The sequence below is a fragment of the Coregonus clupeaformis genome, chromosome 10, assembly GCF_020615455.1.
Source record: "Coregonus clupeaformis isolate EN_2021a chromosome 10, ASM2061545v1, whole genome shotgun sequence".
NCBI lineage: Eukaryota > Metazoa > Chordata > Actinopteri > Salmoniformes > Salmonidae > Coregonus > Coregonus clupeaformis.
The window spans coordinates 20,781,455-20,806,397 of NC_059201.1; the positions used below are offsets into that span (position 1 = coordinate 20,781,455).

General features: G+C 47.2%; 1 protein-coding gene across 1 annotated transcript; it reads right to left on the reverse strand.

Moving 5' to 3' along the window:
• Window positions 1-1,687: 1,687 nt before the first annotated feature.
• LOC121575947 (protein Wnt-4a) lies at window positions 1,688-22,433 on the reverse strand. Its single transcript, XM_041889240.2, has 6 exons — window positions 21,664-22,433; window positions 3,635-3,716; window positions 3,217-3,370; window positions 2,957-3,088; window positions 2,585-2,727; window positions 1,688-2,487 (listed from the first exon to the last, which is right to left on the reverse strand). Exons 1-6 carry the CDS (start codon window positions 21,738-21,740, stop codon window positions 2,017-2,019), a joined length of 1,059 nt encoding a protein of 352 aa, XP_041745174.2. The 5' UTR covers window positions 21,741-22,433; the 3' UTR covers window positions 1,688-2,016.
• Between the last annotated feature and the right edge of the window lie 2,510 nt (window positions 22,434-24,943).

A 24,943-nucleotide genomic window follows, 5' to 3' on the forward strand; every position in this document is an offset into this window, starting at 1 on the left:
ACTATAGAAAAGCTTGGGCTTATGGTGGTTGTACATGGTAGCCACACATAGGTCAGTCCCTGTGCCCTGGCAGTGGCCTGGGGAAACTGTGTAGTGAATGGTACTGTGTGGTATATGGTGTGGTATGTGTTGTGGTGTGTGGTATATGGTGCAGTGTGTGGTATATGGTGCAGTGTGTGGTATATGGTGTGGTGTGTGTGTGCATGTGTATTGTATGTTATGTATTTAGCGAGTGTGGTGTGTGTATGGTATATGATGTGACGGGGATGTGTGTGGTACGTGCTTGTGTGTGTGTGTGTGTGTGTGTTGTGTGTGTTGTGTGGTAACGTGTAGGGACCGTGATGTGTGTGTGTGTAGGCTTTGTTGTATGTGGTAATGTGTAGGGACCGTGATGTGTGTGTGTGTGTGTGTGTGTGTAGGCTTTGTTGTATGTGGTAAGGTGTAGGGACCGTGATGTGTGGTATGATATGTGCGCTCGGAGAGAAAAGTGCTGAAGTCGTCTTGCACAGCATCCCTGCTCCACCCAACCCTATCTGTATGTATGTATCTGTATGGGCAAACTCCCTCTTGGTCTGACACAGACTAAGGCCGGATTATGTCCTATTGTGGGTTATAGGCGTTGAGGTTTTTAAAGGCAATTTCCGATTGAGCAGACATATGCAGCGTTTATCGTGAATGGGTTACATTTCAGAGCTGCAATGCCTATATCCCACGATCAGATTGAATCCCGGCCCATAAGTGATTCTGTGAGTAATTCTGATTTTGTGACTGATTTGATGAGTGGAGCAGCATCAGGGCTATACAGGGACAAATGGCCACACAACTAAACCGCTACTCAACCCCAACACAACACGGTCATGTACACCTGGACCACAAATCATGTCTGTCAGTCAGCATTCCTACTCTGGGCGGTAAAGTCTGTTCTCTCAGACCGACAGGCAGGCGTCTCTCCCTTTACATCCAGTAAAGCAGCAGCAAAGATGGAGGGCAAACTCAGCTCCCCCCCCTCTCCCCTTCCTAGGTCCAATATGCCCCACCCTCAGTTCCCCTCTCCCCTTCCTAGGTCTAATATGCCCCACCCTCAGTTCCCCTCTCCCCTTCCTAGGTCTAATATGCCCCACCCTCAGTTCCCCTCTCCCCTTCAGTCAACTCTCACCCACCCCCACCCCAAATCACTCGCAACAATATCAAATAAGTTAAAAAACAAACACAACAATTAGAATCAACTGTGAGGGAGGGAGGGAGGGAGTGAAAATACTCTCTGTTGGGACTTGGGACTTGGAACACATACACTGAGTATACCAAACATTAAAAAACATTTTCTGAATATTGAGTTGCACCCCCCACTTTTGCCCTCAGAAAAGCCTCAATTCGTCGGGGCATGGACTCAAGGTGTGGAAAGCATTCCACAGGGATGCTGGCCCATGTTGACTCCAATGCTTCCCACAGTTGTGTCAAGTTGGCTGAATGTCCTTTGGGTGGTGGACCATTCTTAAACCACACAGGAAACTGTGTGTTCTTAGTTCTTGACACAAACTGGTACGCCTGGCAGCTACTACCATACCCCGTTCAAAGGCATTTACATTTTTTTGTCTTGCCCATTCACCCTCTGAATGGCACACATACACAATCTCTTCCCCTTCATCTACACTGATTGTAGTGGATTTAACAAGTGACATCAATAAGGAATCATAGCTTTCACCTGCATTCACCTGGTCAGTCTATGTCACCTAATGTTTTGTATACTCAGTGTATATTTGCCTTTTTAGTTTTTACATCCGGTGCATGTGTTAGATTTTCCTTTAACATTGTATGAACATATCCTCTGTCTGGCTGTCTCTGTCTGGCTGTTCCCGTGGTCTGTTGTAAAAGGAATCAGGGTGGCTTTGAAATAGGGGGGGGGGAAAACCACAAACACCCCTCCACCCCTCCCTTTCTCCCTCCCTCCCCAAGTGCAGGTGAGGAGGGAGAGAGTGGGGAAATTGTTTGGGTCTCCATTGGGGGTTTCCATGGTGATCACCGGCAGGTGTGCATCTCCACCATCTTGCGGCACTGTTTGCACTTGACGTAGCAGCACCAGTGGAACTTACAGCTGCACCTGTCTACCACCTCCACCTCTTCTGTCTGGAAGCCCCGGCCGCAGCACATCAGCTCACAGCCGTCAATGGCCTTCGATGTCCGGTTACACTGCCGCCCCGCTGTACCCAGCATGCCTGGTGTGCGCGGGTCGTGGTCACAGAAGTCAGGGCTGGGGTCAAGGTAGACCAGGTCTTCGTCTGTGTGAGGTTTGAACTGTGAGTTCCGTGGCACCAGGACCTTGGTGGTGCCCACCTTGCGCTGCTCCACCTCTGTGGCGCCGTCAAACTTCTCCTTGATGACGTTGCCCACCTTGCGGAATGGGGGCATGGCCTTCCAGCAGGTCTTCACCTCACAGGACCCTGACACGCCATGACACTTACACTCCACACGCATGTGGCTCAGGATGGCCTGCAGAGAGACAGAAAGAATGCATGTTTTTATCTCCTGTTCTCTTCTTTACCGTTGAATTTGCTAGGACAATTTAGTTTGTTGTGATATGTCATACCTTCCTCCCGGCCTCATTGTTGTGTAGGTTCATGAGTGCTTTGCTTGGGGACTGTCCTTTACTCCTCTCCCTCACGTCAATGAAGGACTGAGAGAAGGCCACTCCATATGCTATGTTATCACTACAGCCTGACCACTGGAACCCTGGAGGAAGGGAGAGAGAGAGAGAGACACAGAGAGAGAGAGATATGGAGAGAGAGAGACAGACAGAGAGAGAGACACGGATAGAGAGAGAGAGAGAGAGAGAGAGAGTTAGCAGTCAAACATCTGAGCTAAATGTGTGTGTGTGTGTGTGTGTGTGTGTGTGTGTGTGTGTGTGTGTGTGTGTGTGTGTGTGTGTGTGTGTGTGTGTGTGTGTGTGTGTGTGTCCTACCCTCTGGACTGACTCCGTGGACGTTGCGGTCGCAGCCACATTTCTCCAGCTCTCCGCTACTGCAGGCCCGGGTCACAGCAAATGCCACACTGGCTGCTGAGATGGCATACACAAAGGCTGCCTCCCGAGTGCCTGTCACAAACAAACAGGCAGACAATAAATACAAAACTACATTTATCACAGATCTGGCAGTAAAAGTCTGCTTCATGAGTTTTTATCCTCAGAAGTTAATAAAATTAGTTATTTATAATGAGCTGTACCCTGTGTGACAATCTTGCCGAAGACAGGCATGGTTTCCAGGGTGGAGCAATTCCATCTGCGGTTCCTGAACTGAAACTGGCACTCGTCTATGGCTAGCTGTGCCCCACGTCGCACAGCATCCATCACCTCCACACTGCGCTTACAGATCTGCACCTGGTTAGAACAATGATCACAACATTACAGATCTGCACCTGGTTAGAATAAAGATCATAACATTACAGATCTGCACCTGGTTTGAATAAATATCATAACATTACAGATCTGCACCTGGTTAAAGAGAATGTTAAATGACTAAGGCTTGTATGTTGAATTCAAAGACTTGGACATAACTTCTATAACTTATGTACCATCTTGTCATACCCTGCCAACCTTACAAACCTGAAAATATGACCAACGTTTGTCATGGTAGATGTGTACCTGTCTCTGGATAAGTCCTCGCAGGCGTTCACATGTCTCCTCATCACTGATACTGCCCACCGACGACAGCTTAGCCAGGTACCTTACAGAGACACAGAGAAATATTAAATTAGACAGATAACAACACAATGACCCCTCCAATTACTTAGATTATATAAAAGTATCCATAGACAAACACAGATGCCTCAGTATGGGCTATGTATAGGTTTAGTTCTACAGCCTGATAGTGAGAAGTTTGGCTGTGAGAGTTTGGCTCCCATGACGTTGTGGGAACGTTTTGGTCATCATGTTGAGAGGAAGGAAGGAGGTTTATCATCCACACCACCTCCAGGGCACACAGGTCACTCCTCTCTCCTTCAGTCCCATATCTCTTTGGGTAAAAGCACCTTACAGAAATAGGCCCATTTCATACGCTCATCACAGACACACTCTTCACCAGAACTTCCCACGGAGGGGCTGTCTGGGCCTTGTCTGTGGCCCTCCCTCTCTCTCTCTTTCCCTGTCCCTCACCTCACACTCCTCTTGCTCTCCCTCACCTTGCCCTCCTCCCTCTCTCTCTCTGTCAGTCTCTCTGTCCTTCTCTCCCTCCTATGTTGACAGGGTAACATTAGAAAAGGTTGATTGGGGTCTCTCACAGGGCTGATAGTCCACACACCTCCTTCTAGCCTTCCACCCTCACCACCCTTCCTCTACAGGCCAGATAACCTATTTCTCTCCCTCTCCCCCTCTCTCTCTCCCCATCTCTCTCTGTCTCTGTCTCTCTTTCTCTCACAGTCACCTCCTCTCCGCAATGGTCAGATAACCTCGACCGTGACCACTCGACCACATCCTCCCTCCGACAGTCTTGTCTATGCAGCAGGGTGACCTCACTCACTATCACACCACTGCTCCCTTCCTCTCCTCAGTCTGTCTGTCTGACAACAACAACCAATCGTGTTATATTCATGAAAGGGTACAGGCTCAGTTCATAACCAAACTGTCTACACCAACAGAGAAGATGGTAAATACTAAACAAATTACTGAACATACAGAATCGTATATGTTTCTCTCTTCAGTTTTGTCATGCACCTGAGAATAATGGCTGCATCATTCTCTTTATTTTAAAGTTCATCAGTTAAAGAATTATCTTCCCTCAATTTGTACATACCACTCTTCCTTCAATAAAATACATTGAAGTTCAACCTTAGCTATACAACAATAATACCCTCAACCTTGAGCTGTGTGCTCTGTCTGTTTGGGTCTACAGTCTCCACACATCCAACTGTTAAACTCAGTGTGATAAAGTCTCCTTTAGACTACCAGGCCTCTTCTGAACACTGGAGAATCATTGTCTGTCTGCACTGCAGCTGGTGAGACTCAGCATCTCTCCCAACACATAAACCTGTCCCCCTCAGTGTTCAATACCTCTGCACACACACACGCACAAAACACACACGCACGAGCGCATGCACGCAGGCAGGCACACATGCACACACACACACACACATACACACACACACACAAATGAAAGTACTCATAAAGCACCAGTTGCTGTTGCTGGCATGTCACTGGCCCAGCCCTGACCCTGGAAACATTTAATAAACATTGGATAACGACAGATAAGCTCTATGCAGGTGATGTTCTGGCTGTGTGTTTGTGAGACGGTGCTACATGGGAAAAGACTAGCCCAGACATTTGGGGAGTGTGTGTATGTAATACTGTGTATTCAGTCATTTTACATTGATGTAATTTAGCAGACGTTCTTATCCAGAGCGACTTACAGAAGCAATTAAGGTTAAGTGCCTTGCTCAAGGGCACATTGACAGATTTTTCTTTGGTTATTGGCCCACCGCTCTTAACCGCTAGGCTACCTGCTAGACTACCTGCTAGGCTACCTGCTAGGCTACCTGCTAGACTACCTGCTAGGCTACCTGCTAGGCTACCTGCTAGACTACCTGCTAGGCTACCTGCTAGGCTACCTGCTAGGCTACCTGCTAGGCTACCTGCTAGGCTACCTGCTAGACTACCTGCTAGGCTACCTGCTAGGCTACCTGCTAGGCTACCTGCTAGACTACCTGCTAGGCTACCTGCTAGACTACCTGCTAGGCTACCTGCTAGGCTACCTGCTAGGCTACCTGCTAGGCTACCTGCTAGGCTACCTGCTAGACTACCTGCTAGGCTACCTGCTAGGCTACCTGCTAGACTACCTGCTAGGCTACCTGCTAGGCTACCTGCTAGGCTACCTGCTAGGCTACCTGCTAGACTACCTGCTAGGCTACCTGCTAGGCTACCTGCTAGGCTACCTGCTAGGCTACCTGCTAGGCTACCTGCTAGGCTACCCTAGACTACCTGCTAGGCTACCTGCTAGGCTACCTGCTAGGCTACCTGCTAGGCTACCTGCTAGGCTACCTGCTAGACTACCTGCTAGACTACCTGCTAGGCTACCTGCTAGGCTACCTGCTGCAGTCCTTTCCATCTTCATCTGTTTATTCGGCTGTGTAGGGGAGAGTGGGGTAAATTGAGCAATATTTTACATTCAGCATCACTCCGTCAAGGGAAATATAGTATTTTTTTGTCATTTAGCAGACGCTCTTATCCAGAGCGACTAGGGTTAAGTGCCTTGCTCAAGGGCACATCTACAGATTTTTCACCTAGTCGGCTGGGGGATTCAAACCAGCGACCTTTCGGTTACTGGCCCAATGCTCTTCACCGCTATGCTACCTGCCGCCCTAACAAAGATATCTACATATATTTCAGGATGTTGTGTATCCCTGGAAATAATCAGAATTCATGTAAACAGTTTTGAAAACCTATCTTGTCCAAAACAAGTGGTCTCTTTGTACAAGACGTATGGGGTAGGTTGAGCGGCGGGACAGGGTAAGTTAAGCCGCCTACACATTTCTGTACTGAATGAAATATTACCACTACCTTTTTAAAACCATGTCTATCTTTATTTCCCAAACACAATTCAACACAATCCAATCGCTTTTTTGCCTTTTAATCATTTTAAGCATCTTATAACACAGGCTTAACACCTAACAAACACTTTGTACTTTTTAAAAACACTTTTAACATAGGCCAGGTCCTGTTGTTACCTCACATTCCAGCGATAATGCCTTGCATTACGCCTGGGAAGAACAACACTTCAATTCGCTCAACTTGCCATTGGCTCAACCATTGGCTCAACATACCCCAAGGCCATTGGCTCATCTTACCTCAAGGCAAACATTTTGACTATATTAACCCACCCAGCTACAAGGATGCACTTTCATGCTTAGGACCTCATATTGAAGCTTATAGACACCCCAACTGATGTATAGAATAACCTTTAAATGATCTACTTTGGTTTAGATACAAGCATCAGGAAACCTCTAACAATACATTCATTTGACTTTTTTTTACTTAACTTGCTTACCACTTTTTCCATGTGGTTTCCTTCTTTACAGACTCCATGAAATGATGACCTCTTCCTAAATATTTGGTCAAATTATTCATTTTGTGTATGGTTTCCTAGAAACAAGGGTGGCTCAACTAACTTCGCTCTCCCCCACCCTCTGTTTCCCAAGCCAGGGTTACCAAAACAACAGAGAGATGTTAGGTTTCCTACAGTCATCCATACTCCCCCTCCTCCTCCTACTTACAGCAGAATACCTCGACCTCTCTCTTTCCACTGTTTCCTGTCGCTCTCCTTCTTCCTCTCTCTACCACACACACTCCTCTCTCGATCGCCTTCACCTTCTCTACCTCAACTCATTTCTTTCCACCCCTGTCCCTTCCTTTATATTTCATGTCCTTTAAATTCCCTGTATTTCTTGCTCTCCCTCCTCTGCTCTCTAACTCTCTCTCTCTCTTTCTCTCTGGGAGGTATAGTCAGTGGGTTCGTGGGAGCATTCCACCTGGAGTGTGGTGTGTTCGCCAGCTACTGTGTGTTTGTGTTGCATTAGGCATCGCAGCCCTCACAACACTGCTGGTTCCAACAGGCTTATCCCTGCGCAACATAGCACGCAACCACTCCACTACAGCCCTACCGCTACTGTCTGAGAGACAGAGACAGAGACAGAGACAGACAGCAACCACTGCAGTTCTACAGTGAGAGAGAGAGCGAGAGTGAGAGTGAAAGTGAGAGAGGGAGCTTGGAGTGGAGACCGAGAGAAAGGAGGAGAGATAGATAGAAGGAGAGAGAAAACCTCCTTGGCTAAGCAAGTTTGATACTCTAAAGATGCCACGCTGTACACCATATATCTATGATAGATAGGTCTGTATCTGAGCTCTGGCTGTATACACTATCCCTCCCGTTGAGGACTGATCAACCTCCAGATGTATCTCTACTCACACAGAGGAGGACCTCACAGAGACCAGCCCTCACACGCTCTTACAGACACCTCTCTCTGTCTCTCCCAGGGTATTTATATCAGTTGATTAAACTTTCACTGCTTGCCTTTCCTCTGCTGAGTACACAGGAGAGGTAAACAGGTGGGGGTGTATATAGGATCTTAGGGAGCTCCTCACAGAAACAAATGCTGTTTATCTGTGTTCACTTCAACAGCTAGTTTTATGCTATTGTAACTTATCATTGCTTCACATACACATGGTGCACTTAGTGTAAGTAAAATGTTGTCCCTGATCTGAACAGAGGCCAGGTACCACAACGCTCTGACCACACAGCTAGTGGAGGACAAAGTTAAGCCAGCCAACAGGACAACCACAGACATTCTGGAAGCATGATTGGGAAAGTAAGTGGAAAGGTTTGTGGCAAGGCACAAGCGCACATACTCAAACATGCGCACACACACACACACACACACACACACACACACACACACCAGTCCTAGATTGCAATCTTTGGATTCCTTCATACTGTGGTTTGCCCCAGCACATTGATGAACCTAGATATATGGTCATATAGAATAGAGTGAATCGTACCTATGTTGCCGCATCGCGTCTGACCCTGGCTGGCTACCAACCCCTCTGTGTGTGTGTGTGTGTGTGTTTCTCGTGGGGTTGGGTTAAAAGCAAAATATGCATTTCCATGATCGGAAAAGAAAATGGATGATAAAGTATTTTTCTTGTCTAGAAAAACTCCAGGCCCTTGTATATGAGATCAGCACCGATGACACTGCACCTCCACTCACCAAGGTAGTATGATGACCTGGAATAACCTCTGCTGGACTGGAGTCAGAGCAGCAGACACACCTGCAACACCCAGCCTGGCCTGCAGAGGGCAGCATTACCTCAGTCTCCCCTCAGGAGTCACCCCTCAGGAGTCTCCCCTCAGGAGTCTCCCCTCAGAAGTTCCCCCTCAGAAGTCTCCCCTCAGAAGTCTCCCCTCAGCCACAGAGGCAGCACAGCCACAGTCCATCAACAGCCATACCTCGAAAGAGTTCATCCTTTCAGGTTTCAACCAAGAAGCTTATGATGCTCTTAGACGTAGACAACATCACATAATTCCATGGCAGCCATGTTAGTGCCTTCCAGGCAATGTTCTGTAAGGACTAACTCTGACAAAATCAAACTCACAGTCTGCACCCGACAGCAAATGTGTTACATCAGAAACGTATGTAAGCATTTTAAGGAAAGGCGCAAAGAATGATACATTTGACAAACATTAATTTAGAGCCTGATTGCAAGTAGAGAAAATGGGTGCATCTCAATAGTGTGTGGTTTCCTCTCCTCATCTCCTTTACTCCAGTTCCAGTGAAAATTAAAGAACTGGTTCTGGTTGGCTTCTTTCATGTTGGTTTCACTTTTCTCATGTTATCAGAGTAGATAGAGGAGAGGAAAGGACGCCAATTCAGACTGTTGATATTTACTCCATAAGAATCTATGGGAATCTGTGCAGCTGTGGTGCTATACTACAATACAGCACAAATTAAATATACAGCAAGGACATATTTCATGAGAAATTGTAAAGACCATGATAACAATCTCAGCAATATGATGCAGATGAGGAAGAAAAGGTCAAGGTCAAGGAGAGAGGGGGAGGAGATAGGAGTGTGATGCTGTTTACTGTTTTATTTTTTGCAACACTTTAGCCTCAATTCGTCGGGGCATGCTCTATAAGGTGTCGAAAGCGTTCCACAGGGATGCTGGCCCATGTTGACTCCAATGCTTCCCTCAGTTGTGTCAAGTTGGTTGGATATCCATTGGGTGGTGGACCATTTTTGATACACACAGGAAACTGTTGAGCGTGAAAAACCCAGCAGCGTTGCTGTTCTTGACACACTCAAACCGGTGCGCCTGGCACCTACTACCATACCTCGTTCAAAGACACATGAATATTGTGTCTTGCCCATTCACCCTCTGAATGGCACACATACACAATCCATGTCTCAATTGTCTCAAGGCTTAAAAATCCTTGAGTGGATTTAACAAGTGACATCAATAAGGGATCATAGCTTTCAGCTGGATTCACATGGTTAGTCTTTTTATTTATATATTTGTTATTTTTTTGAAGGGTGATTGCCTATTCATGCTTTGAGATGATTTTTTTGTTCTTGAACTGTTCTTGGATTGGATTTTGACTTCCTTATTTACATTGGACATTGAGACTTTGGAGAGGATTATATATGAACTTTTTAATTGAAAGAATGTTAATTGTTTATTTGATTGAAATCTAATAGTTACAATGTACTCATCTTTGCTCTCATATTGACACAGTATTTCTTTGAACTTTAAAAGGGTAACTGGGTTTGTGATACAAGCTGAAGGAGGATATAAAGAAGATAGAAAAGGAAGACAAGGTGGATGAGGAGCTGAGTAGTTGGAGGAGAGGAGAAAGAGGGGAGGAGGGAGGGAAAAGAGAAGAGAAAAGAGGGAGAGGATAGGAGAGAGTTGGATAGATGCAGAGGAGATGGGCTGAGATGAGGAGAGGAGACAAGGAGGAGGAAAAGGAGAGAGGCGAGGGGAAAGAGGAGGTGGGGGAATGAGGAGTGAGACAGAGGAGGAAAGAGGATGTGGGGGAATGAGGAGTGAGACAGAGGAGGAAAGAGCAGGTGGGGGAATGAGGAGTGAGACAGAGGAAGAAAGAGGAGGTGGGGGAATGAGGAGTGAGACAGAGGAGGAAAGAGGAGGTGGGGGAATGAGGAGTGAGACAGAGGAGGAAAGAGGAGGTGGGGGAATGAGGAGTGAGACAGAGGAGGAAAGAGGAGGTGGGGGAATGAGGAATGAGACAGAGGAAAGAGGATAAAGAGGAAGCTCCCCTAGTCAGAACATAAACTGTCTCACCCCAGTAGAGTCAGGTCAAACCAACAAACAACAGCAACACTCACTCAGACTGACCCTACAAGTGAACTCTGACCCTAACACCTGAACCCTGGCCTTCACTCTTAGCTGCTGATGCTCATATACACAGTCTGACTCTTTCCCAAGCTAAACTCATACCCCATCATGGCTGCTGTGGAGCAGGGAAACTGTGTAGGCCTACATGAACAGAGCCGCTGGATCCATATTGAATTTACAGAAAATGCTTTTGCCATATGTCATGAGGGTGTCAGTACATCATTCAATTACATACAGTACATAAAGTTCAGTCTGTCCAAATATACCTTACTAGTCAGTTTGCAAAAACAAACCCATCCTGTTTCAAATAAAATCTGAAATATGGTTAACATATGCTCTGTGAAGATTTGAAACCAGCGAGTTCAGAAGTCCAAAGAAAATGATCAACACATTCTCTGTCTGCATTGTTTTCCTATGTAGTGTTTCTGATATCTAAATGCCGATATGTGATGACAAACACTTGTCAAGTTCCTGTTATTGTTTATGATGTAATTACTGTGTTTTATGGTAACTGTTTTAGCCTTGTGAGTTCTCGGCAAAGGAATAGAACTACAATATGAACTAATTACTTCATTATTTGAAATTTCAGTTTGTCTTTGACAGAAACATTGATTTATGATTTAGGAATAATTTATTATATTCTATTCTTCTCTCTGGCAGGAACAGAACCCTATTCTATTTCAGCATGGTGAGATCCAGGAGGGAGGCGACAGTCTATTGTTTAAGTCCCTATCTAAATTTGTGACCAATAATGCTTAAAATAGCCGTGCTCTCATCCATTTAACCATACACACACCACCTGCCAAGCTAGCCCCTTACCGCAAAACTCAATCCCGCTGCCATGACGCATAGACAAGCACACACACATGCACATACACACGCACAGACGTATATGTGTGTGTGTGTTAGCGATGGGGTCATGGTGTGGGCAGAGACTGTTATTTTTAGGGGAAAATGAGCACTAGTGGAGACAGCAGCAGAGCAGGCACCAGGCAGAGCATAAAAATACACTCACACACTCACTTACACACACACCCACACACACACACACACACACACACACACACACACACACACACACACACACACACTCAGTAGAGAAGAGAAGAGGCAATAAAAGCCATGAAATTAACCTCCCGCCTGGTGCTCTAATCCCCTGGCCCCAACAGGTTGAGACTTCTGTGTGTGTGTGTGTGTGTGTGTGTGTGTTTCATCAGACATCCACCTTGTCCCTCTTCCCTTTCTCCTCTTATCCCCCCCCCTTTGTTGTCAGTCAATGCAGTTGTGCTTTTCTCTGTTATTATTAGGGCTATATGTTAGCCTGTGGGTTATCCTGTATTAGCCATAGCGTATTAGCGTGAGCGGCAGGGGGTCTGGGGACAGGCCGCTGACAGGAGGACAGGAATGTGACAACACGACTACAGCTTCATCACACCACTTCGTCACCACTGGTATTTGTGTTTGCAGTGTCTGTGTGCGGTGTGTGTGTGTCTGTTTGCAGTGTATGTGTGTGGTGTGTCTGTGTCTGTTTGCAGTGTCTGTGTGTGGTGTGTGTGTGTCTGTTTGCAGTGTGAGGCGCCACACTGTAGCACAACGCCAAGGTCCCTGCTTTCTCTGGTTACTCATCAGCTGCCATCTCTTTATCACCTGCCTGACGCACACTGACCATGCCCTTATAGTCTATTGAACACACACACTCACACACCAATGCTGCTCAAAGGTGCCACCGCTCACAGCGTGTAAACCCTCATCAGACAATCTAGAGAATCCTGAACGGTTTTGTCATTTGACAGAGAGAACATGGTGCAGTAAAATAAAAACATAGTCTTTATCATAACAGACTAAGTTTAATGTTTCATTGTCTTTGAACTTATAAGTACCAATAGTTCAGCTTTAACTAAAAGAGCATGACCACAGTATATTCTCTAATTTCTTTACAACAACCCTGACAGCATATCATTTCAACACATTTATTACAATCAGCAGGTTCATGGTCTGCTTGGTTCAATCATCACTGACATTGGTCCTCAAAGGCTAATGGGCTTTACCAAGTTAAAGGAGTTACATGTAGAATTTTTGCATTGTAATTTCAGAAAATGTCCATAATATATAGTTGAAGTCGGAAGTTTACATACACTTAGGTTGGAGTCATGAAAACTCGTTTTTCAACCACTTGTCACGCCCTGATCAAGAGAACTCTCGTTGGTTGGGTCAGGGTGTGAATTTTCTGTTGAGATCTATGTTACAGTGTATTTCTATGTGATAGATCTAGGTTGTATTTCTATGTTTGGCCGGGTGTGATTCCCAATCAGAGACAGCTGTCGCTTGTTGTCTCTGATTGGGGATCATACTTAGGTAGCCTGGTTGCCTACCTTAGTTGTGGGATCTTGTTCCGTTTAGGCTTGTATGTGTATAGCCGGAGGACTTCACGTTACATTGTTTCTTGTTTTGTTGTATGTTTATTTAGTTACGCTTTTCACGCTGCACCTTGGTCTGACCCGTCTCTCAAAGTTCGTGACAGAAGATCCCACCACAAAAGGACCAAGCAGCGTGCCGAGAAGGAGCAAACGCCTGGGACTCAACAGGAGGTAACCTTAGTAGATGTCCTCCTCGGTTGGGGGAGGATTACTGAGGAGGAGGCCGTCCGTTATCGGAAGGCGATGAAGGAGAGTGTAGCCGATAAAGGATCTTGGGCGAAGGAGGAAGCCCGGGTAGGAGAGGATCAACGACGACGCCAACGGGACCAACCGCTGAGGAAGCCCGAGAGGCAACCCCAATAATATTTTTGGGGGGGCTAGAAGGGTGGTCGGGGATCGAGAGAGAAGAGCCCCGACCACTGCACCCGGTGGGGTTCCAGTTGGAGTCCCTACGACCATGGGAACAGGAATGGGAACAGTTTTACACTGAGGAGTCGGAGGATGACTACTTCCTTCCCTAACTCGTGGGGGCTCCCGGAGGAGTCCTCACTGGAGGAGGATTGGCGAGAGAGAGAGAAGGACTGTAGCAGTCTGAGAGAGGAGGCCACCACGTTACAGGGGCTGTTAGCTCAGAGGGAGCAGGAGTTATCCGTTCAGAGGGAGGCGCTACAGGAGGCTCTAAGGGAGAAGGAAGTAGTGGAGGCACGGAGCGAGGAGCTGGTCAGGCAACAAAAGGAGCGTGTGTTCATTCCAGTGCGCCAGTGTGCATTCACAGCCCAGTGCATCCAGTGCCAGCGCCCCGCATGTGTCGTGCGAAAGTGGGCATCCAGCCAGGATGGGTTGTGCCGGCTCAAAGCTCCTGGTCTCCAGTGCGCCTCCACAGTCCAGTATATCCTGCGCCAGTCCTACGCACTGTGTCGCCAGTGCGCGTTCACAGCCCAGTGCGTCCTGTGCCAGCGCCCCGAATGTGTCGTGCGAAAGTGGACATCCAGCCAGGATGGGTTGTGCCAGCTCCCCGCACCAAACCAGTGGTGTGTGTATCCAGTCTAGTACGGCCTGTACCCGCTCCCTGCACCAAACCAGTGGTGCGTGTCTCCAGCCTGGTACGGCCCGTACCTGCTCCCCGCACCAAACCAGTGGTGCGTGTCTCCAGTCCGGTACGGCCCGTACCTGCTCCTCGCACCAAACCAGTGGTGCGTGTCTCCAGTCCGGCCCGGCCCGTTCCTGCTCCTCGCACCAGACATGTGGTGCGTGTCTCCAGTCCGGCCCGGCCCGTTCCTGCTCCTCGCACCAGACATGTGGTGCGTGTCTCCAGTCCGGCCCGGCCCGTTCCTGCTCCTCACACCAGACCTGTGGTGCGTGTCTCCAGTCCGGCCCGTTCCTACTCCTCGCATCAGACCAGTGGTGCGTGTCCCCAGTCCGGCCCGTGCCTGTTCCTCGCACCAAGCCAGGGGTGCGTGTTCCCAGTCTAGTACGGCCTGTACCCGCTCCCTGCACCAAACCAGTGGTGCGTGTCTCCAGCCTGGTACGGCCCCTACCTGCCCCCCGCACCAAACCAGTGGTGCGTGTCTCCAGTCCGGTACGGCCCGTACCTGCTCCTCGCACCAAACCAGTGGTGCGTGTCTCCAGTCCGGCCCGGCCCGTTCCTGCTCCTCGCACCAGACATGTGGTGCGTGTCTCCAGTCCGGCCCGGCCCGTTCCTGCTCCTCGCACCAGACATGTGGTGCGTGTCTCCAGTCCGGCCCGGCCCGTTCCTGCTCCTCACACCAGACCTGTGGTGCGTGTCTCCAGTCCGGCCCGTTCCTACTCCTCGCATCAGACCAGTGGTGCGTGTCCCCAGTCCGGCCCGTGCCTGTTCCTCGCCCCAAGCCAGGGGTGCGTGTTCCCAGTCCGGCACGGCCCGTGCCCGTTCCACCGGTGCCTGGTCCAGCACCGGTCAGCTGCTCCACTCCGGAGTCAGAGCAGCCCACTCCACCGGTGCCCAGCTCCGGTCAGCTCCAGTCAGCGGCTCCATTCCAGAGCCAGAGCAGTCCGCTCCACCGGTGCCCAGTCCAGCTCCGGTCAGCGGCTCCACTCCGGAGTCAGAGCAGTCCGCTCCACCGGGGTCCAGTTCAGCTCCAGTCAGCGGCTCCACTCCGGAGCCAGAGCACTCCACTCCACCGGTGCCCAGTCCAGCTCCGGTCAGCGTCTCCACTCCGGAGCCAGAGCAGTCCGCTCCACCGGGGTCCAGTTCAGCTCCGGTCAGCGGCTCCACTCCGGAGCCAGAGCAGTCCGCTCCACCGGGGTCCAGTTCAGCTCAGGTCAGCGGCTCCACTCCAGACCCAGAAGTCAGCCCCTCTCCAGGGTCGGGGCCTCACACACCAGGGTCCAGACAGGGCTTGGTGCATTGTGGGAGGATTGCCGATCCAGGCCCAGACGTCAGCCCCTCTCCAGGTTCGGGGTCTCCCACACCAGGGTCCAGACAGGGCTTGGTGCATCGTGGGAGGAAGGAGAGGGGAAGCATCACGCCGAGGTCCAGGCCAGACCAGGGGCGCAACGGGGAGGCAGAGAGGGAGAGGTCGTCACACCCGGAGCCGGATCCGCCTCCGAGGCTGAATGCCCACCCGGACCCTCCCCTAATGAGTCAGGTTGGTGCGGCCGGAGTACGCATCTTTGGGGGGGGGGTACTGTCACGCCCTGATCAAGAGAACTCTCGTTGGTTGGGTCAGGGTGTGAGTTTTCTGTTGAGATCTATGTTAGTGTATGTCTATGTGATAGATCTAGGTTGCATTTCTATGTTTGACCGGGTGTGATTCCCAATCAGAGACAGCTGTCGCTCGTTGTCTCTGATTAGGGATCATACTTAGGAAGCCTGGTTGCCTACCTTAGTTGTGGGATCTTGTTCCGTTTAGGCTTGTATGTGTATAGCCGGAGGACTTCACGTTACGTTGTTTCTTGTTTTGTTGTATGTTTATTTAGTTAATAAACATGTACGCTTTTCACGCTGCACCTTGGTCTGAACCGTCTCTCAACGTTCGTGACACCACTCCACAAATGTCTTGTTAACAAACTATAGTTTTGGCAAGTCGGTTAGGACATCTACTTTGTGTATGACACAAGTAATTTTTCCAACAATTGTTTACAGACAGATTATTTTATTTATAATCCACTGTATCACAATTCCAGTGGATCAGAAGATTACATACACTAAGTTGACTGTGCCTTTAAAAAGCTTGGAAAATTCCAGGAAATGATGTCATGGCTTTAGAAGCTTCTGATAGGCTAATTGACATCATTTGAGTCAATTGGAGGTGTACCTGTGGATGTATTTCAAGGCCTACCTTCAAACTCAGTGCCTCTTTGCTTGACATCATGGGAAAATCAAAATAAATCAGCCAAGACCTCCACAAGTCTGGTTCATCCTTGGGAGCAATTTCCAAACGCCTGAAGGTACCACGTTCATCTGTACAAACAATAGTACGCAAGTGTAAACACCATGGGACCACACAGCTGTCATACCGCTCAGGAAGGAGACGCGTTCTGTCTCCTAGAGATGAACGTACTTTGGTGCGAAAAGTGCAAATCAATCCCAGAACAACAGCAAAGGACCTTGTGAAGATGCTGGAGGAAACAGGTACAAAAGTATCTATATCCACAGTAAAACAAGTCCTATATCGACATAACCTGAAAGGCCGCTCAGCAAGGAAGAAGCCACTGCTCCAAAATCGCCATAAAAAAGACAGACTACGGTTTGCAACTGCACATGGGGACAAAGATCGTACTTTTTGGAGAAATGTTCTCTGGTCTGATGAAACAAAAATAGAACTGTTTGGCCATAATGACCATCGTTATGTTTGGAGGAAAAAAGGGAAGGCTTGCAAGCCGAAGAACTCCATCCCAACCGTGAATCACGGGGGTGGCAGCATCATGCTGTGGGGGTGCTTTGCTGCAGGAGGGCCTGGTGCACTTCACAAAATAGATGGCATCATGAGGAAGGAAAATTATGTGGATATATTGAAGCAACATCTCAAGACATCAGTCAGGAAGTTAAAGCTTGGTCGCAAATGGGTCTTCCAAATGGACAATTCAGCAAGCATACTTCCAAAGTTGTGGCAAAATAGCTTAAGGACAACAAAGTCAAGGTATTGGAGTGGCCATCACAAAGCCCTGACCTCAATCCTATAGAAAATGTTCGCAAATGTGTGGGCAAAACTGAAAAAGCATGTGCGAGCAAGGAGGCCTACAAACCTGACTCAGTTACACCAGCTCTGTCAGGAGGAATGGGCCAAAATTCACCCAACTTATTGTGGGAAGCTTGTGGAAGGCTACCCGAAACGTTTGACCCAAGTTAAACAATTTAAAGGCAATGCTACCAAATACTAATTGAGTGTATGTAAACTTCTGACCCACTGGGAATGTGATGAAAGAAATAAAAGCTGAAATAAATCATTCTCTCTACTATTATTCTGACATTTCACATTCTTAAAATAAAGTGGTGATCCTAACTGACCTAAGACAGGGACTTTTTACTAGGATTAAATGTCAGGAATTGTGAAAAACTGAGTTTAAATGTATTTGGCTAAGGTGTATGTAAACTTCCTACTTCAACTGTATCTGTAGTAATAGTGGAATGATAGTGTTTCACAATATTGTTTCACAAATCATCAATCTAAAATGCAGACATTCTATTTGACAACAAAAGCCAGACCGGCTTCTGTCAAGATGGGAAAACTGCACCCTCCCTCTCTTACATCTGTATCACTCAAATGCATGGTCATCTCCTCCTCTGCACAATGAACAATGGCAGACTGGCACAAGGGGCCAATGTAGAAATCCCTCTGTCATTTCCGGGTTTCTAAAATTCTACAGTCTTTGCTGAATTTCAGTTTATGTGAGAAAACAAGCACTGAATTGTGTAGGGAATCATTGTTCCATCTAAATAGCTTTGAAATATATTTTCAATAACAAAAAATATTATTTATAAGGCTGTTTGAAGTTAGTGGAAGAAACTGAAAGCAAAATAGTCTTCACCATGCTCCATGCAATTCGGGATCCTTGGGGTGTTGGATAGCACTAACCTCTCCAGCTTGTTGTGGAAAATGGGGTGCGCGGGAAGGGGGAGAGTTGTTTATATTCATGTTGCAATTCACCTAGCTTCCACATGGGCACGACATTCTAGATATAGCACCTTTAATATGTAGGGATATTCCTTAAAACTGGGGGATCAAGTCAAGCAATAGTCTATGAAAACACTGCATGGGTGTTTAAAAAACAATTACTCAATGGGCTCGACGTTTAAAATGCTATGAGCAATCTAAAACAAATAAACGAGGATTATGATATTCTCCCCAGGGGCAATTCACGCGGTTTATGCTGAGTAAATAAATGAAACTGAAGCAACAAACCAACACATCTAACCGATGACGGGTCGCACGCACCCCGCTTTCCCTTTGATGCATGCCAGACGTCTGTCAGTTATATGATGAGCCCCCCCTCCCCCCCACACACACAGGAGCCAGCTGTTTACCGGGCCTGGGAGCTGGAACCCCTCGAGCCTCGCGCAGGTGCAAGTCGCTAGCGCTAGGAGAGGAGAAGGAGAAGGAGAAGGAGAAGGAGAAGGAGAAGGAGAGGAGGGTGAAAAGAAGGTGTTGACGGAAAGACTAATGAACAGTAGTACTGCAGGCCAGTCAGCCTTCTGGAGAGGCTGTAGGAGCATGACTCAGCGCTTAGTAGACGATGAATGGTTTAGAGAGGGAACCCGAAATTCACACGGGATATCAGGCAATAAGAAAATTATATAGGCCAAAACCAAGTAGTTCACTCAACAGTGCATTATCAAACTGTAAGGACTAAAATCATTCGCTTACCCAAAATCTTAAGCAAATTCGATAGATCATTTTAAACATTCATGAGATTTGGCAGGTTTATAGCGTTAACGAATTGTATCCTAAATTGGAATCAGGGATTCTCTCTTTGTTGTTTTAAAGAGCCCAAAAGGCAAAAGGAGGCAATTAGGTTATCCAAAAAAATGGTCCTAATAATTTTTCCGCTAGGCCTACTCTTCCATCCGCTGACAATGTTCAATAGAATGACAACGTTAGAATAGCCTACAGTGAAAATTATTGGATGACTAACGTGCGTGATAAAATGAAACAGCGTCGCTAAAAACATAAATACTTGGATCTACTTGGAAATCATGATGACGTCATTGAGTTATGTATTAGACACTTTTATCATCTATTGCCTTCAGGCTAATTTAAATTGACATCTGCATGTAGCTACAGGCCTTTTCGATTTCAGCGAAGAACAAACGAGTATTTAAAACATTATTGAGATCACCAGGAGAACATAGGCCTTTAGAGATCATTTAGGCTATAAAACATTTCTGCGTTAGCCTACACAATTTTGAGATAAATATGCGGTGAGCCATAACAAGTTGAACATGTTTCAGAAAAAAGTAATATAGAAGTCTACAAAATGTGGAAAAATATTCTAAATCGACCCTTTAATCGAAAACAGCTGTTTTTCGTTAAATAATGTCTAAATCTCCAGCTGTTGTTCAACGACATTGATAAGAAATAACTCTGGAAAACAATACCAGCATTATGACATGCTCACTAGCTCGATATAATCAGTTCGATCATATTCGATTCATTCATGAGATAGATTATGGATAGCATGGTATTAATGTGTATAAAGATCCATAGTTATATGCCCATGATTTCGATGCCAAAATTAGGGTATTACTTTCGAATTTAAAACCTATTTAATAAAATGTACAGATTAATGAATGTATTATTGTGCAATATAGGCCAGGCCAATACAAATGTATCACTCCAGTGAATGTTCACATGATCTGACCTATAGATAGTTTTCCTCTGCAGTGTTTTCTCTGAGAACCTGTTTCCTCTCTGGTCTACCTATGCTGCTCCCACCTGACAGGTCTCCTACCGGGCCGGGGGAGACGGGGCTATGGGTTCAGGGGTGAGGTGTACATGCTCCCGGTTGGATCCCTCAGACAGAATAATCATATTTAGCAGACTAGCGAGGGTTTTCACTTCGCGTGGAACATGCCTGCACACGCCCGCGTTCTGTTCTCTCACCACGCCTTGAGTCCAAAAACACGAGCTGCCATCAAACCTTGTAGCACAATTATTAATAATCCACCATCTATGCTTAATATAATCACACAGGCTGAATGTGTGTATAATTTGAAGACATCATTGTAATATATTGGGATACTATGCACTCATCATGTATACAATTTATAAATGCTTAATGCGAGATTGAATCATGGATATATAAACTCTAATAATCATCTAAATTGGGTAAGGCTATCCTCCTGTCTACAGAGTCCATTTCTGTCATACATGCACGATAGGAAGTTCACCAGTTATTCACTATGCCTCTCGCCATACGATACAAACACTAATCGTTGAAATAAAAGTTAGTCATACAGTCTTTTAATCCTAAAAAAGAAGGACAGTAAAACAGAGTTGTTGCTCAGCTCTCTCTCTCTCTTGAGGTATGCAGACCCACCTAACCACCTCCCACGAGCTCCTCCGAGAGCAAGCACGCACATGCGACCGAACAGCGAGGCTCGCGCAATGGGGAGAAACAGGCAACAATGTACAATGTGTCCATAGTGTAGTCACAGATTAGTCTAGACCTAGTGACTTACTCGGTGTAGCCTGCCCTTCACATTGCAGGGCCCAGGAGACAACTGAGACTGACAACTAATGTTTTTGTTTTTTTACCAGGACAACTGAGACTGACGACTAATGGTGTTTTTAGACTGACAAATAGCCTATAATGGAATAGGTAATTCCACACTCAGATGCTCTAACACAGGCTTTATCGAGGTAAAAGGCGAGGTGAGAGATTATCCTTATTGGACATAGGTGTAGACCAAATATAATATTGTTATAACATAGCCTGTAGCCTAATAACCGCTAGGATACTGCCGGCTCAGGATTAGATAGGCTACTGGGGTGAGTGAGTGGATGATTGGAGTGGTCAATGGTCGGGTTAACATTTAAACACGACAGGGCATTGAGCTGTGACCCTGCCGACAAACACAGAGATCACAGAAACAGGGGCAGAGAAAGCGAAAGGGACAGAGACAATGACAGCGTTTGTTATAATGACAGGAACAAGGAACATATGAAAATAAGAGGTTTGGGGTGGTTTGAGGAGAGATGGGGGAAGATGTTTTGGGAAGAGACAAGGCAGGTAAAAAGAGTAGGGAAAGGGACAGACTGGCCAGGTTTAGGGATGGGATGTGGAGGCAAGGCAGAGGTTGTGGGCAGAGAGGGGAAGATGCAGTGAGGTGGGAGTGAAATAGAGAGAGAGTTAGAGTCCACAAACTTCACTTACAGCCAGTTACTGGCGTTGGCCGAGAGCAGCGCGAGGAAGAGCATCAGCAGGGACCGTAAAACATATTCCGCGGTCATCTCGAGCGCTACCGGGGGAGAAAGAGCCCAAAGAGAGTTAAAATAATCCCCACAAGGTATGGCGGTGATCTCTGCCACGCGCTCCCGGGGGAAGGGATGAGAGGTGGCAGCGGTGATCTCGTGAAGGACCGGAGATACGTGGGATCCCGTTAAATACAGTTAATCCATTGTCACACATCCACAGAGATCCACCGGAGAGGCGCGAGACACACAGCTGTATCGGCCGGTCCGTTCGTCTCCCGCTCTCTCTCCACAGAGAGAGAGAGGAAAAGAAGGGAGGAGAGGGAAAAGAGAGGATGCTAAAAATACGGTAAAACTCTCTTCTCTGTGCCACGGCGCCAAACTCGGGCAGGCTGGGACTGAATTGGACCCTTATTTCACGTGTTTACTCTCGTTCCTGTTTTCGCGTTAACACTACAGGGCGCGCGCGGAAAGGGGCTGTAAAAACCTTAAAGACTTATTCGCGAGTTGGAGTTTTAATCCCTCAGGTGCTCCTCGAGACACTCCTTGATTGCGGTGTTATTGCTGCTGTGGTCCATTCCAAAGGATGGGCTTTCGTTCTCTCCACGTTGTCACACACACATTCACTTAGAAACACACTCTTCACACACTCTTCACACACACTGTCTGTCTCTGTGCGTCAGCTCTGTGGATGGCACTCTGCGAGGGGAGAGAGGGTGAAAGCTGGCTTTAGTGGAGGGGCGGCGCGAGGCTAAAGGGAGGTATGGGAGTGAGTTTGGAGATGAAGGCGGGTTTAGTGCATTATGAAGGTATAGTATATGTGTGTGTGTGTGTGTGTGTGTGTGTGTGTGTGTGCGCGCGCTCCGTTTTAGAGCTCTCCTGGGAGGATGCAATAGCGCAGCCATTTACCGCGCACCATGGCTGGATGGACGTCGAATACTGACTTGTATCACGGGTGACCTGGCTGCTCCACACACACACAAACACACACACACACACGCACACACACACACACACACACACACACACACACACACACACACACACACACACACACACACACACACACACATCTTGGCATAGTCTTGCTCTTCCCTGTCCCACTCAACCAAATATTCTGTGGTCAGAAGGCTATTTTAAGCCTCACTGAAAATCAGTGGATTTTAGACTGGGGCATTTATGGTGACAAGGGTACATGTAGTAGCCTAGGCCTGAAAGGTATTATAATAATAATAATAATAATAATAATAATAATAGAGAATTGTTTAATAGACCTAATGACGCAGGCCTAACACGTGCTCATCACAGCAATGTCCAGAACCCTATCTGGAATTATTTTGTGTGAGAAGTGCCAGTCATGATCACACCAGAAACGTCCATGTAACAAATTGCATATTAATTTGCAGCCATGAGTCTTAATAAAGAACTACAGTTCAGTCATTTCACCGCGTGGGTAGCCTACATCAGAGCTTGGAGTTCTAATCTCACTGTGGGTGTGGGTGTGTGTGTTTGTATGATCTAATTTCATTTAACTTATTAGGTTTTAGGTGGCTAAGAATACACCCCGCCAACGCGAGACGCTGCAGCCGCGACACCAGCTGTGCAATATGGCTTCTGCAGTCGCGAGACACACACACACACACACACACACACACACACACACACACACACACACACACACACACACACACACACACACATACAGGAGAGTGCATCAGTGTATTTTCTGAACTTTGCATTTAGGCTACAACAAGCATCATGTGGAGATCAATCAGAAATGTCCTGCTGTGGGTACTACCAGAATTACCACTAGACTACATCCCATAGGGTTCAGGAGTTTTTCCTGATCAGGTTACCTTGTTAGGAAAACTCATACCCATGTGCAGCCACTTGGTGGACAAAACGTTTCCAGTAACTGAATCAGACTGAAAGATCATAACTGAGCGTCTGAAGGTTGAGTAACAGCATCAGTGAGTTGTTCTGGACATGCATTTTTACAGAACCAATCAATGCTTTTTATTCCATATGAACTCACTGCCACCCTATATAATATAGCCCAAATAATGACTTGACAGGTGTTATACAGTCATAACAACTAATGACAAGTGAATGAACTCAGTGATGATACTAACCATGATGCATTATGCCTACCTGGCTCAGTCTGAAGATTAGGTCCTAGACTGGCCAACAGAGGGGGACAGTGAGTAATGTTGGGAGGTGTGTGAAAATCAGGATCAGAACAGTGGACTGGAGCACACACTCGCGTGCACGCACGCACGCACATACACACACGCACTCACTCACTCAGCTGCCCAGAGTTCTATTGGGCTGATCTGATTTACTGGTCTTTGGCCGTGGGACAATCCAACAGGAACAATAGACATGTGATTGGTTGTCCTGCAGACGCCAAGGACGAGGTGTGTTTGTGAAAGTGTGTGTCTGTCTTTTATCCCCCTTCTAGTAGGCTATCAACCAGAGCCAAAACGTACAACTATCCTCTATATTGGTACATTCTTATTGCCATTCTTACAAGGACATAACTGTCTTGGAACATTGGTGCCAACATGGCATCCATGAAAACTGTAAAACTCAAACAGTACAGTACAGTACCATTAGGCCTCTGGATACTCTAGCCATGAGAACTCAAGTGTGTGTGTTTCCATGCGTCCCTCTCCGGTGTCTCCCTGGGGTGTTTCCAGCCAGCCTCATTACGTTTAAATTACCTCCCGTAATGTCCCGTGTGTGAATGTGTGTGTGTGATTGTGTCTGTTTACATGTGTAAGTATGTTGTAAGTGGCTGCCAGTCCCCTGCTGTGTGTTTAAGTGAAATTAGTGCAGGCATGCGCTGCCTGTGAAAGAAACCATTATCCATCTAAGGACCCCAGACATCTGGGCCCACTCCACCCAGCATGCAGCCAGCCCGCACACTCACATGTGTACAGTATGTGTGTGTGTGAGAGAGATGAAGCTGTGTGAAAGGGGGTCCTGGGAGAAAGTCCTGAGTCAGGACAGCGTTCCGCTAACAGCCTTGTCTCCATAGCAACATGAGCTGGCTCATCCGTCCGTCACAAAGGCATTCAAGGAGGACAGGTTTTATATAGCCTTAGCCCGCATGCCCGGCCCGTTACCCTGGAAACACTAATGTCACAGGACTCCCGTAACATTTATCCCTGGGCCTCTGACACACACACCCACTCGGGACGTCCGGTACCGTAAACTTCCCCCAGTGTGAGTTCTGATTA

Excerpts from the sequence above, each read along its gene's own strand:
- LOC121575947 (XM_041889240.2), bottom strand. The coding sequence starts at position 21,740 with ATGACCGCGGAATATGTTTTACGGTCCCTGCTGATGCTCTTCCTCGCG. Across the intron at positions 3,717-21,663 it reads GCCAACGCCAGTAACTGGCT|GTACCTGGCTAAGCTGTCGT; the intron begins GTAAGTGAAGTT and ends TGTCTCTGTAAG. Across the intron at positions 3,089-3,216 it reads CGGCAAGATTGTCACACAGG|GCACTCGGGAGGCAGCCTTT; the intron begins GTACAGCTCATT and ends TGTTTGTGACAG.